Source organism: Hoplias malabaricus, chromosome 12, assembly GCF_029633855.1.
Source record: "Hoplias malabaricus isolate fHopMal1 chromosome 12, fHopMal1.hap1, whole genome shotgun sequence".
Lineage (NCBI taxonomy): Eukaryota > Metazoa > Chordata > Actinopteri > Characiformes > Erythrinidae > Hoplias > Hoplias malabaricus.
In genome coordinates, this window is record NC_089811.1 from 15253252 (window position 1) to 15268348 (window position 15097).

General features: G+C 41.5%; 2 protein-coding genes across 8 annotated transcripts; both read right to left on the reverse strand.

The window, feature by feature from the left end:
• Nucleotides 1-1566: 1566 nt before the first annotated feature.
• On the reverse strand, nt 1567-7344 carry LOC136663959 (uncharacterized). 4 transcript variants are annotated; one of them, XM_066640937.1, is made up of 3 exons: nt 6307-7344; nt 6149-6220; nt 1567-1990 (listed from the first exon to the last, which is right to left on the reverse strand). In XM_066640937.1, exons 1-2 carry the CDS (start codon nt 7292-7294, stop codon nt 6180-6182), a joined length of 1029 nt encoding a protein of 342 aa, XP_066497034.1. In that variant the 5' UTR covers nt 7295-7344; the 3' UTR covers nt 1567-1990; nt 6149-6179. The 4 variants fall into 3 exon arrangements, 3 of the variants coding, with proteins under 3 accessions (XP_066497034.1, XP_066497032.1, XP_066497033.1); XM_066640935.1 differs by having other exon boundaries at nt 1567-6220; XR_010795049.1 differs by having other exon boundaries at nt 2241-7344.
• Nucleotides 7345-7587: 243 nt separating this feature from the next.
• On the reverse strand, nt 7588-13599 carry LOC136711035 (uncharacterized). Of its 4 annotated transcripts, XM_066687001.1 has the most exons (3): nt 12562-13599; nt 12404-12475; nt 7588-8246 (listed from the first exon to the last, which is right to left on the reverse strand). In XM_066687001.1, exons 1-2 carry the CDS (start codon nt 13547-13549, stop codon nt 12435-12437), a joined length of 1029 nt encoding a protein of 342 aa, XP_066543098.1. In that variant the 5' UTR covers nt 13550-13599; the 3' UTR covers nt 7588-8246; nt 12404-12434. The 4 variants fall into 3 exon arrangements, 3 of the variants coding, with proteins under 3 accessions (XP_066543098.1, XP_066543096.1, XP_066543097.1); XM_066686999.1 differs by having other exon boundaries at nt 7588-12475; XR_010804698.1 differs by having other exon boundaries at nt 8496-13599.
• Nucleotides 13600-15097: the final 1498 nt, after the last annotated feature.

The window sequence follows — 15097 nt, forward strand, 5'->3', positions numbered from 1 at the left end:
TCACACACTCATTCACACACTTATATCTATGGACAGTTTTGAGTAGCCAACTGAGCTACCAACATGTGTTTTTGGACCATGGGAGTAAATTAGAGCACCCGGAGAAAACCCACATGAACACAGGGAAAACACACCCAACTAATCACAGACAGTCATGCGGAGCAGAGTTCGAACCTACAGCTGCAGCACCCTAGATTTGTGTGACAGCGACACTACCTGTTGCAGTCCCAAGTTGAATTTTATAAAAAATTCCAAACATCATTCTGATACTCTACCATACTGAAATTAATTAATTAATTCATTCATTGTCTGTAACCGCTAATCCAGTTCAGGGTCGCAGTGGGTCCTGAGCCTACTCGGAATCACTGGGAGCAAGGCAGGAACACACCCTGGAGGGGTCGCCAGTCCTTCGCAGGGTGACACACACTCATACATTCACACCTATGGACACTTTTGAGTCACCAATCCACCTAACAACATGTGTTTTTGGACCTTGGAAGGAAACCTGAACACCTGGAGGAAACCCACGTGGACACAGGAAAAACACACCAAACTACTCACAGTCACCTGCCGCTCCAGGACCCTAGAGATGTGTGACAACGACAGTCACCTGCCACTCCAGGAACCTAGAGCTGTGTGACAGCGACAGTACCTGCAGCACCATCGTGCTGCCCCAAGCTGCAATGTTAAGAAACCAAAATGCAGTGTGTTCAAAACATTATCCTGATGCCATATTGACATAACATAACAAAATTCAGTTGCGAGATACCATGACCAAAATGTAAAATTATAGAATAAGAAATCATTAAAATCATTTAAAATTAGTTTTAGGAGATCAAAAACTACTGAGATGTTCTTCAGTGGGCAATAATCTGAGCGGTCCAATGGTGGACCAGCAGTGGCCTACCATCAGTGGGTTGCCAACATTTTCAAGCCATTTGACAGGTATATGCTTGCCGTCTTAAGAATACAAAACACACTATAAATAAATGCTGTAGCGAGTTTGCTACTGTATTGTAATGTATTTTTGAATGCAGTATTTTACTGTGTATTGTAATGTATCTTGGGTAACAGACTGGAAGCAGCAATGAAGCAACTAGTTTTACAGTATTTCACTATCGTGAGCTGGGGAGGCTGAGGACTGCAAAAGGCATCTAAAGGTGAGTAACTTATTTACACCATTTATTTATCACTTATTTTAATGTTTTGACAACGTAAATATAGCCCCCCCCCCCCTTTAGGCAATGGTACAATTAATTTTTTTTAACGTCAGTTGTAGGCCTCACTACAAAACAAAACCAGAACAGGACAAGTGAATACTTTTCGTCCAAATAAAAAAGAGAAAGGGATTTTGGAACAAAAGTAATGAGTAAATGTATGTTTTAATCATACAGCTCTAAACGTTTCCAACCACATTGTCTTGGTATTGCTTTTTAGCAAGATAGATGGTGCTAGTTATGATAGCCGTGAACATTTAACCAGATAACTCCTGTGGAATTTGTGTAACCGGTGGTTACGGATAAACAGAGACTTTGCGTTGTGTTTTTTTTTTTTTCGTTGAGGATTTATTCTGACAACAGAAATAAACAGCCTTTTAGTATTAGACAGGCAGTGTGTATCTCTTCTCTCCTCGTATCTCCTCTCTCCATATTACACATGAGTAAAAAAGGGGACGCGCGGCGAGAGAAAGAAATGCACCTCAGAATGTATATCACATTAATGAATCAATTACAGGTTAACGATAATGCAATAAATGATTAACTTAAAACATATTAACTTAACAATTGCTAAGATTTCTGGATAGGGTGGGTACAGTCATGACGTCACTCTACTGAACTTCACTATAATAGCATGAGCATATATATTTGCTAAAGTGAATACATAAGAGTCTATCAGAGTTCATATTAAATTCCCCATACCTGACAACAGAAATAAACAGCCTTTTAGTATTAGACAGGCAGTGTGTATCTCTTCTCTCCTCGTATCTCCTCTGTGATTTTACATGAATATAAAAAAAACCCGTAAGAGATCAGAATTAGACTCTTAGCATAGAGCATACGGTGTGACAATAGCAATATGAAAATGGGCATATTTGTCATAAGACACACCATCATCAGAAAATATCTCAACATAATGATTAATAATGGACACATGAAGTATATAAAATAATTTGGTGACTTAAAATAATCTAGAAACATAGGATTACAAAAGATAAATTATGGAGTAAGCCTGAAACCTACCTCTCCATATTACACATGAGTAAAAAAAGGGGAGAGGCAGGGAAGGGGGAGGAGTTTTATGAAGGAGAAGAGACGTCAAAATACAGCTGCCCTATACCAAAAAAGACCACTTTAATAATAATAGCTTTGTGTAATTTTTTAGGTTGTAATACATATATTTTAACTCTGTTACACCCACCCCCCAAAAATTACACAAACTCCCTAAACTGTAACATAATTATAAAGGAACAAAGTCATGTAATAAAAGGATGGGAAAAAAAGAGAGAAAGGGAAAAAAAAATAATAATCTGTTCAGCCAGCATCACATCTACTGTAAAACCTGTGTGTTTATCAACTCGAAAGCTACCTAATTAAAGGCTAATGGGGAACAGAGGATGATCAGCCCTCCATCCATCCCATACAGATATATAAGGTGCCTATTACACCTATACACCCTCTGGCTACACCGAGACAAAATTTCAGAATGAAAAAGACTTCAACTATATTTGGCTTAGACATGAACCACTGTATGCTTTATTTCATGAGCCCCAAACAAACTTTCTAACTGGACCATGGATTCTATTAATCTGCATACTGGCTTTATAACTCTCCCGAATCTAGAAGTGAGATGATCATGAGTCTGATCAGGCATATCTGTATCCGAGGAATCTCTGGTACTTGAGTGAAATGATGGGTAGACACTGTCACTAGCATAATTAACAGCAAGGGTACCATCAACAGGGTTTTCTCCATGTAGACTATTGGCACTGCTCTGTTCTACAGAGTGTTTCTGCGTTTTCTTTCAACATAAAACAACACTCTGGCGAGAGCAGCATCCTGTAGTTGAAACAACCTCAGGTCCTCTGTTGTCCATGTAGGAAAAGAGTCTTGGCACCCAGGAATTAATGTGTTCACGTGATTTGCAAAAAAAGCAACTCTCTGCTTGGGCACAGCATCCCATTCCTCATGTGATCTAAGAAAACAAGCAACATCATTCTCTGACATGGACAAAGAATCTGGATCACATGTGGAAAAGCTAGTAAGTATTTGTGGCTGACATGTCAGACGAAACATCTCCTGCACACACCTATCCTCTAGTCTACATGCTTGTTCCATCAGAGTAGTGTATGGTTCAGACAAGAGTCTCTTGCTTATGGGTTTCGCAAATGGGTCTCGGCTTAAGGCATCGGCCACAACATTTTGTCTGCCTGGGACATGCTTGATCTCAAAGCAATATGGAGCAAGTTTAGAAATCCATCGCTGCTCACATGCATCAAGTTTAGGTTTGGTCATAATGTATGTGAGGGGATTATTGTCTGTCCAGACTGTGAATTTGTGACCCTTGAGCCAGTGACTAAACTTGTCACACACAGACCATTTAAGGGCCAGGAACTCTAGTCTATGAGCTGGATAATTTACCTGACTTCGGCTCAGAGATTTACTTGCAAAGGCTATTGGACGAGCTCTGTCTTCACCCTCTGGGACTTGTGATAAAACGGCCCCGAGCCCGTCAAGAGAAGCATCAACAGAAAGGAGAAAAGGCTTTTCGAAATTTGGATGAGCCAGCACTACATTATCCAAGAGAGCTTACTGCAGTTCTCCAAAAGCTGTTTCACAAGCTGGTGTCCAGTCAGAAGGCTGAAGCTCACGAAATGTGCCTGGTCTTTTGCCACCTCTGTTACCTTTGCATTTGCGTTTCTGGCCTGCCGTCAGGGCAAACAAGGGTTTTGCCACAGATGAACATCCAGGAATGAAATGCTGATAGTAAAGCACCATTCCCAGGAAGGACCTTATTCGTTTTTGAGATGGGGTGCAGCCATCCTCCATCATCAGGTCCTTAACCGTAAAGCTAGTGATAACCTTCACCTTCTCTTGGTCAACAGAGACACCCTCATTATCTATTATATGGCCGAGAAACCTCACGGACCGGCGAAGAAAGTGGCATTTCCCTTGTGACAGCTTTAAGTTGTTACCTCTTAGTCTCCCCAGTACAACCTCAAGACGTTTTAGAGCTTCTTCTTCAGAAGAAGCCATTAACAGCAAGTCATCTAAATAGCATAAAAGGGTGGAAAAATTCAAGTCACCAAAAATAGAAAGCATCATTCTCATGAAAGAAGCCGGGCTATTGCAAAGACCCTGAGGAAGCCTGTTGTACTGATACAATCCCAATGGTGTCGTAAAAGCAGTATACTTCCGATCATCCTCATGAAGAGGGATATTGTAAAATCCTGATGTTAAATCCATTGTACTGAAAAAGGTGTTTCCACCCAGTGCAGCTAGACAATCCTCCTGATGCGGCAAAGGATGGGCATCCTTAATGGTCTTGGCATTGAGCCAACGGAAATCAGTGCAGATCCTTAGATCTCCATTTTTCTTCTAGACCATGACGAGGGGTGATGCATACTCACTCACTGACTTGCTAATAATGTCTTTCTCCTCCATCTCATTTAGTACTTCCCTCAACTTATGATAGTGGGCAGGGGGGACTCTGCGATAAGGAAGCCGGAAAGGCCGATCGTCAGAAAGGTGAATCCGATGTACAAAATCTTTTGCTTCACCGCAATCTAATTTGCCTTTGGAAAAGATATCCTGGAATCTCACTAGTAACTCAGCTAGTTTAATTTTCCAAGCCTCAGAGACTTCGCATGCATCAATATCAATATTGTCCAGCCCACAATCCACAAGCTTCTGCTTACTGTCAGCTAGAGACATCCCATGATGATTTGGGAGATGTAAATGGACAGGGTGGGTCCGAGATAAACTTTGAGTGACTGGCAGATCTTCCATAGCAAGACAGTAGGACACATCTGCTAGCTTAGTGTTACGTCGCAGTGTGACAGGCTTCAGGGATGCATTCAGAACCCTCATAGGTACCCAGTGGTCACCCCACATGGGTGTTAAAACCCTGCCCACCAGAATGTTCCTAGTACCTGCTCGAGACGTAGTAGGCTCGACAATGACTGTGGCTCCAGGGGACACACTGACATTACCTGGCAGCTTCCCCCATACCAAATATTCCTTCTTTGGGAGCAAAGTAACTGCTTGTTGCAGCTTTACTGTGCCAACTTTATTGACAGACTCCATGTTTGATGCACGTGAGACACAGCTTAGCAATTCGAGTAGTCGCTCACACTCAGAATCACTTGTACTGGATGAGACGAGTGTCCAGTATTTCTCATCAGACTTCATCTTCTGAATGATAGGTTTTATCACATTAGTACCAATTATAAAGTCGTCACGCTGACCAGGGACAACTAAAACAGGTACTAAAAATTTGAACCCACATATTTCAACATTCAATTCATATATGCACTTTGGATGAGCAGTTAAGCCACCACAGCCGATGAGCACAATATTATTTAAAGATGGAATTGAATTAAGGCAAACACCAGCATCTCTTATCTTCTGTACAGCCTCTTCACTGATTGTGCATGCCATAGAACCAGAGTCTAATAGCCCATTTACTGTTACTTGGCCATTAACCAATACTGGGGTGTAAAACAATTCGCTGGCCTCTTCAAGTTTCTGTGTGCCAACAAAGATCACTGTCTTATCTACTGGTAAGAGGGCACAGCTGTTAATATAGATTGTTTCAAGGTCTGGTACTCTGAGGGTTGCAGTAGTGTTGCCCATGTTTCCCCTCTCTCTACATGGGCTATTTAGTTTAAAGGACTACTGGAAGTTTGTGCATTGCTCACCATTGGCTGGCTCGTATTCGGACACTCGTTTTTGAAATGACCTGGTTTCAGGCAGTGACGACACAGACGATGAAGTTTACAATGATCATATGTTGAGTGGTCAACTTTTCCACAAACTTTACAAGGCTGACGGGTTTGACCTTGAGAACTATGGGGTTGCCTGCCTTGTACATGACTTGAAGAATGAGAGGTTGTGCACAATGAAAGAATCTTATCCAGCATACTAACTACCTGTTTGAGCCCTGGTTCTGGCGTATTTCGATCAGAAGGAGGAATTGGTTGCATCTGAGAAGTGTTGCATGGCTGTGAACAACAAGCATCATAAACAGGTTGTTGTGACTCATCCCGTTTGATAAGGGATTGGGTGACTGTTGCCAGACCTGGCCTACTTGCTGTAAATGACACCCGTGGGGCATGGGCTGTTCCTTTCCGTATGTCCCTCTGGTGGTCATCCAGCCTCTCTTGGACCTCAGCTGCAGTCCATTTTTCAGCAGACTTGAAAGAGAAAGATAAAGCAAGGTTCGGGTCTGGGCAATGAGATATAAACATCATCACAACTTCAGCGCTTGGGTCCTCCACGCTCTTACCCCTCCTCTTCAAACACTCATCCGCCACATCTATTGCTTTATTGAGACGAATCCAGTACTCCATCACGCTTTCACCAGCCATAGGGATAGTATTATAGAAATCTCTCATAGGCATATTGGAGTATGTTAGCTCACTGAAGTGCCGTTTTAGAATATCAAATATAGAAGTTGGACTGCTGGAGTTTAGCAGTGTATTGCTACGTAAGGAGACTTTCACCATGTCTTTGGCTTTACCCGTCAGTCGGCTAATGATAAACTCACCAATCTCATCTTTCGCATAATTTACTCTGCGAAGATAGTTCATCATCATGTCCTCCCACTCATGGACAGAAAGGTTATCTGTTCCATCACCACGAAAGAAGGGAGGTGGCTCTACGTCTGATTGGACTGTTATGTTCAGCTTAGAAGCATCAATGAAAGATTGTGACTGCTGGCTCTGAGACCGGGGATGGGAATCTGTGTGTTGGTGCATGGTTTGGATACTGGCAGTGATGCTGTCACTTATCTGCTTCGCTAAGTCAGCCATGACACTACTTAAAACATCTGTGCTTATTATTTGGGATGGGGGCTGAGAAACTTCATGGCTAATGGGTGTAGAAACTGCTGCTGGGCCTTTATGACAATCTGACACTAACTGATAAACTGTGTCATCCTGATTTACTATAAAGGAGGATGCTGCAGGTCTGCCTCTCCCATAACCTGTGACTGATTGACCCCTCCCTATTGCAAATGTCACATTGTGAGAAAAAGGACTTTGTTCTTTAACATCAGTGCTATTAGTCCCCGACATACTGTGATCTTACACAATGAATGTATAAAAAAAAATCAGACAAATATATCTATAGGCAAATACAAATTAACACTTGACAGTCACCATCAACATAAATGTAATTGACATCAACTCGAAAGCTTAATTACATATAACATGTATTCCTTTCTTACTTTCCCTGTCTGTTTAGAAACCTTAAGTCTTGTCACATATAGGAAAATAAAAAAAAAAAAATATATATATATATATATATATATATATATTTTAAAGGATATTAGCAGATAACGTGACCAATTGAGTAAATACTTTCCTTCAGAAAACCGGAGATTTCATCTGCGTGAGCGCAGGATCATGTGCGCTGACTGCGGAGCAGGGAAGACTGTTCGTATCATACCCGGACCGAGCAGCGCGAGCAGGACGATAGCAACCCGCGGCGATCAAGCAAGCGATGATCCTCAAAATCCAGGACGGTCACGGCACCAAATGTAACCGGTGGTTACGGATAAACAGAGACTTTGCGTTGTGTTTTTTTTTTTTTCGTTGAGGATTTATTCTGACAACAGAAATAAACAGCCTTTTAGTATTAGACAGGCAGTGTGTATCTCTTCTCTCCTCGTATCTCCTCTCTCCATATTACACATGAGTAAAAAAGGGGACGCGCGGCGAGAGAAAGAAATGCACCTCAGAATGTATATCACATTAATGAATCAATTACAGGTTAACGATAATGCAATAAATGATTAACTTAAAACATATTAACTTAACAATTGCTAAGATTTCTGGATAGGGTGGGTACAGTCATGACGTCACTCTACTGAACTTCACTATAATAGCATGAGCATATATATTTGCTAAAGTGAATACATAAGAGTCTATCAGAGTTCATATTAAATTCCCCATACCTGACAACAGAAATAAACAGCCTTTTAGTATTAGACAGGCAGTGTGTATCTCTTCTCTCCTCGTATCTCCTCTGTGATTTTACATGAATATAAAAAAACCCGTAAGAGATCAGAATTAGACTCTTAGCATAGAGCATACGGTGTGACAATAGCAATATGAAAATGGGCATATTTGTCATAAGACACACCATCATCAGAAAATATCTCAACATAATGATTAATAATGGACACATGAAGTATATAAAATAATTTGGTGACTTAAAATAATCTAGAAACATAGGATTACAAAAGATAAATTATGGAGTAAGCCTGAAACCTACCTCTCCATATTACACATGAGTAAAAAAAGGGGAGAGGCAGGGAAGGGGGAGGAGTTTTATGAAGGAGAAGAGACGTCAAAATACAGCTGCCCTATACCAAAAAAGACCACTTTAATAATAATAGCTTTGTGTAATTTTTTAGGTTGTAATACATATATTTTAACTCTGTTACACCCACCCCCCAAAAATTACACAAACTCCCTAAACTGTAACATAATTATAAAGGAACAAAGTCATGTAATAAAAGGATGGGAAAAAAAGAGAGAAAGGGAAAAAAAAATAATAATCTGTTCAGCCAGCATCACATCTACTGTAAAACCTGTGTGTTTATCAACTCGAAAGCTACCTAATTAAAGGCTAATGGGGAACAGAGGATGATCAGCCCTCCATCCATCCCATACAGATATATAAGGTGCCTATTACACCTATACACCCTCTGGCTACACCGAGACAAAATTTCAGAATGAAAAAGACTTCAACTATATTTGGCTTAGACATGAACCACTGTATGCTTTATTTCATGAGCCCCAAACAAACTTTCTAACTGGACCATGGATTCTATTAATCTGCATACTGGCTTTATAACTCTCCCGAATCTAGAAGTGAGATGATCATGAGTCTGATCAGGCATATCTGTATCCGAGGAATCTCTGGTACTTGAGTGAAATGATGGGTAGACACTGTCACTAGCATAATTAACAGCAAGGGTACCATCAACAGGGTTTTCTCCATGTAGACTATTGGCACTGCTCTGTTCTACAGAGTGTTTCTGCGTTTTCTTTCAACATAAAACAACACTCTGGCGAGAGCAGCATCCTGTAGTTGAAACAACCTCAGGTCCTCTGTTGTCCATGTAGGAAAAGAGTCTTGGCACCCAGGAATTAATGTGTTCACGTGATTTGCAAAAAAAGCAACTCTCTGCTTGGGCACAGCATCCCATTCCTCATGTGATCTAAGAAAACAAGCAACATCATTCTCTGACATGGACAAAGAATCTGGATCACATGTGGAAAAGCTAGTAAGTATTTGTGGCTGACATGTCAGACGAAACATCTCCTGCACACACCTATCCTCTAGTCTACATGCTTGTTCCATCAGAGTAGTGTATGGTTCAGACAAGAGTCTCTTGCTTATGGGTTTCGCAAATGGGTCTCGGCTTAAGGCATCGGCCACAACATTTTGTCTGCCTGGGACATGCTTGATCTCAAAGCAATATGGAGCAAGTTTAGAAATCCATCGCTGCTCACATGCATCAAGTTTAGGTTTGGTCATAATGTATGTGAGGGGATTATTGTCTGTCCAGACTGTGAATTTGTGACCCTTGAGCCAGTGACTAAACTTGTCACACACAGACCATTTAAGGGCCAGGAACTCTAGTCTATGAGCTGGATAATTTACCTGACTTCGGCTCAGAGATTTACTTGCAAAGGCTATTGGACGAGCTCTGTCTTCACCCTCTGGGACTTGTGATAAAACGGCCCCGAGCCCGTCAAGAGAAGCATCAACAGAAAGGAGAAAAGGCTTTTCGAAATTTGGATGAGCCAGCACTACATTATCCAAGAGAGCTTACTGCAGTTCTCCAAAAGCTGTTTCACAAGCTGGTGTCCAGTCAGAAGGCTGAAGCTCACGAAATGTGCCTGGTCTTTTGCCACCTCTGTTACCTTTGCATTTGCGTTTCTGGCCTGCCGTCAGGGCAAACAAGGGTTTTGCCACAGATGAACATCCAGGAATGAAATGCTGATAGTAAAGCACCATTCCCAGGAAGGACCTTATTCGTTTTTGAGATGGGGTGCAGCCATCCTCCATCATCAGGTCCTTAACCGTAAAGCTAGTGATAACCTTCACCTTCTCTTGGTCAACAGAGACACCCTCATTATCTATTATATGGCCGAGAAACCTCACGGACCGGCGAAGAAAGTGGCATTTCCCTTGTGACAGCTTTAAGTTGTTACCTCTTAGTCTCCCCAGTACAACCTCAAGACGTTTTAGAGCTTCTTCTTCAGAAGAAGCCATTAACAGCAAGTCATCTAAATAGCATAAAAGGGTGGAAAAATTCAAGTCACCAAAAATAGAAAGCATCATTCTCATGAAAGAAGCCGGGCTATTGCAAAGACCCTGAGGAAGCCTGTTGTACTGATACAATCCCAATGGTGTCGTAAAAGCAGTATACTTCCGATCATCCTCATGAAGAGGGATATTGTAAAATCCTGATGTTAAATCCATTGTACTGAAAAAGGTGTTTCCACCCAGTGCAGCTAGACAATCCTCCTGATGCGGCAAAGGATGGGCATCCTTAATGGTCTTGGCATTGAGCCAACGGAAATCAGTGCAGATCCTTAGATCTCCATTTTTCTTCTAGACCATGACGAGGGGTGATGCATACTCACTCACTGACTTGCTAATAATGTCTTTCTCCTCCATCTCATTTAGTACTTCCCTCAACTTATGATAGTGGGCAGGGGGGACTCTGCGATAAGGAAGCCGGAAAGGCCGATCGTCAGAAAGGTGAATCCGATGTACAAAATCTTTTGCTTCACCGCAATCTAATTTGCCTTTGGAAAAGATATCCTGGAATCTCACTAGTAACTCAGCTAGTTTAATTTTCCAAGCCTCAGAGACTTCGCATGCATCAATATCAATATTGTCCAGCCCACAATCCACAAGCTTCTGCTTACTGTCAGCTAGAGACATCCCATGATGATTTGGGAGATGTAAATGGACAGGGTGGGTCCGAGATAAACTTTGAGTGACTGGCAGATCTTCCATAGCAAGACAGTAGGACACATCTGCTAGCTTAGTGTTACGTCGCAGTGTGACAGGCTTCAGGGATGCATTCAGAACCCTCATAGGTACCCAGTGGTCACCCCACATGGGTGTTAAAACCCTGCCCACCAGAATGTTCCTAGTACCTGCTCGAGACGTAGTAGGCTCGACAATGACTGTGGCTCCAGGGGACACACTGACATTACCTGGCAGCTTCCCCCATACCAAATATTCCTTCTTTGGGAGCAAAGTAACTGCTTGTTGCAGCTTTACTGTGCCAACTTTATTGACAGACTCCATGTTTGATGCACGTGAGACACAGCTTAGCAATTCGAGTAGTCGCTCACACTCAGAATCACTTGTACTGGATGAGACGAGTGTCCAGTATTTCTCATCAGACTTCATCTTCTGAATGATAGGTTTTATCACATTAGTACCAATTATAAAGTCGTCACGCTGACCAGGGACAACTAAAACAGGTACTAAAAATTTGAACCCACATATTTCAACATTCAATTCATATATGCACTTTGGATGAGCAGTTAAGCCACCACAGCCGATGAGCACAATATTATTTAAAGATGGAATTGAATTAAGGCAAACACCAGCATCTCTTATCTTCTGTACAGCCTCTTCACTGATTGTGCATGCCATAGAACCAGAGTCTAATAGCCCATTTACTGTTACTTGGCCATTAACCAATACTGGGGTGTAAAACAATTCGCTGGCCTCTTCAAGTTTCTGTGTGCCAACAAAGATCACTGTCTTATCTACTGGTAAGAGGGCACAGCTGTTAATATAGATTGTTTCAAGGTCTGGTACTCTGAGGGTTGCAGTAGTGTTGCCCATGTTTCCCCTCTCTCTACATGGGCTATTTAGTTTAAAGGACTACTGGAAGTTTGTGCATTGCTCACCATTGGCTGGCTCGTATTCGGACACTCGTTTTTGAAATGACCTGGTTTCAGGCAGTGACGACACAGACGATGAAGTTTACAATGATCATATGTTGAGTGGTCAACTTTTCCACAAACTTTACAAGGCTGACGGGTTTGACCTTGAGAACTATGGGGTTGCCTGCCTTGTACATGACTTGAAGAATGAGAGGTTGTGCACAATGAAAGAATCTTATCCAGCATACTAACTACCTGTTTGAGCCCTGGTTCTGGCGTATTTCGATCAGAAGGAGGAATTGGTTGCATCTGAGAAGTGTTGCATGGCTGTGAACAACAAGCATCATAAACAGGTTGTTGTGACTCATCCCGTTTGATAAGGGATTGGGTGACTGTTGCCAGACCTGGCCTACTTGCTGTAAATGACACCCGTGGGGCATGGGCTGTTCCTTTCCGTATGTCCCTCTGGTGGTCATCCAGCCTCTCTTGGACCTCAGCTGCAGTCCATTTTTCAGCAGACTTGAAAGAGAAAGATAAAGCAAGGTTCGGGTCTGGGCAATGAGATATAAACATCATCACAACTTCAGCGCTTGGGTCCTCCACGCTCTTACCCCTCCTCTTCAAACACTCATCCGCCACATCTATTGCTTTATTGAGACGAATCCAGTACTCCATCACGCTTTCACCAGCCATAGGGATAGTATTATAGAAATCTCTCATAGGCATATTGGAGTATGTTAGCTCACTGAAGTGCCGTTTTAGAATATCAAATATAGAAGTTGGACTGCTGGAGTTTAGCAGTGTATTGCTACGTAAGGAGACTTTCACCATGTCTTTGGCTTTACCCGTCAGTCGGCTAATGATAAACTCACCAATCTCATCTTTCGCATAATTTACTCTGCGAAGATAGTTCATCATCATGTCCTCCCACTCATGGACAGAAAGGTTATCTGTTCCATCACCACGAAAGAAGGGAGGTGGCTCTACGTCTGATTGGACTGTTATGTTCAGCTTAGAAGCATCAATGAAAGATTGTGACTGCTGGCTCTGAGACCGGGGATGGGAATCTGTGTGTTGGTGCATGGTTTGGATACTGGCAGTGATGCTGTCACTTATCTGCTTCGCTAAGTCAGCCATGACACTACTTAAAACATCTGTGCTTATTATTTGGGATGGGGGCTGAGAAACTTCATGGCTAATGGGTGTAGAAACTGCTGCTGGGCCTTTATGACAATCTGACACTAACTGATAAACTGTGTCATCCTGATTTACTATAAAGGAGGATGCTGCAGGTCTGCCTCTCCCATAACCTGTGACTGATTGACCCCTCCCTATTGCAAATGTCACATTGTGAGAAAAAGGACTTTGTTCTTTAACATCAGTGCTATTAGTCCCCGACATACTGTGATCTTACACAATGAATGTATAAAAAAAAATCAGACAAATATATCTATAGGCAAATACAAATTAACACTTGACAGTCACCATCAACATAAATGTAATTGACATCAACTCGAAAGCTTAATTACATATAACATGTATTCCTTTCTTACTTTCCCTGTCTGTTTAGAAACCTTAAGTCTTGTCACATATAGGAAAATAAAAAAAAAAAAATATATATATATATATATATATATATATATTTTAAAGGATATTAGCAGATAACGTGACCAATTGAGTAAATACTTTCCTTCAGAAAACCGGAGATTTCATCTGCGTGAGCGCAGGATCATGTGCGCTGACTGCGGAGCAGGGAAGACTGTTCGTATCATACCCGGACCGAGCAGCGCGAGCAGGACGATAGCAACCCGCGGCGATCAAGCAAGCGATGATCCTCAAAATCCAGGACGGTCACGGCACCAAATGTAACCGGTGGTTACGGATAAACAGAGACTTTGCGTTGTGTTTTTTTTTTTTTCGTTGAGGATTTATTCTGACAACAGAAATAAACAGCCTTTTAGTATTAGACAGGCAGTGTGTATCTCTTCTCTCCTCGTATCTCCTCTCTCCATATTACACATGAGTAAAAAAGGGGACGCGCGGCGAGAGAAAGAAATGCACCTCAGAATGTATATCACATTAATGAATCAATTACAGGTTAACGATAATGCAATAAATGATTAACTTAAAACATATTAACTTAACAATTGCTAAGATTTCTGGATAGGGTGGGTACAGTCATGACGTCACTCTACTGAACTTCACTATAATAGCATGAGCATATATATTTGCTAAAGTGAATACATAAGAGTCTATCAGAGTTCATATTAAATTCCCCATACCTGACAACAGAAATAAACAGCCTTTTAGTATTAGACAGGCAGTGTGTATCTCTTCTCTCCTCGTATCTCCTCTGTGATTTTACATGAATATAAAAAAACCCGTAAGAGATCAGAATTAGACTCTTAGCATAGAGCATACGGTGTGACAATAGCAATATGAAAATGGGCATATTTGTCATAAGACACACCATCATCAGAAAATATCTCAACATAATGATTAATAATGGACACATGAAGTATATAAAATAATTTGGTGACTTAAAATAATCTAGAAACATAGGATTACAAAAGATAAATTATGGAGTAAGCCTGAAACCTACCTCTCCATATTACACATGAGTAAAAAAAGGGGAGAGGCAGGGAAGGGGGAGGAGTTTTATGAAGGAGAAGAGACGTCAAAATACAGCTGCCCTATACCAAAAAAGACCACTTTAATAATAATAGCTTTGTGTAATTTTTTAGGTTGTAATACATATATTTTAACTCTGTTACATTTGCACACTTGTTTGCTCCCAAAAAATGTTAAAGTTTTATCGTCGCAGATATCGTCAACTGGCGTTTTCCCCCCTCAAATTAGTCCGTTGGATGGGGATTGAAGCCGGAGATATCACCAGTTTTGTGACGGCTTACAAGCAGGAGGCTGAGGGAAAGGTAGGAGAGAAGAGGC

Coding starts and splice junctions, on each gene's coding strand:
- LOC136663959 (XM_066640935.1), bottom strand. CDS start 5,852: ATGGGCAACACTACTGCAACCCTCAGAGTACCAGACCTTGAAACAATC.
- LOC136711035 (XM_066686999.1), bottom strand. CDS start 12,107: ATGGGCAACACTACTGCAACCCTCAGAGTACCAGACCTTGAAACAATC.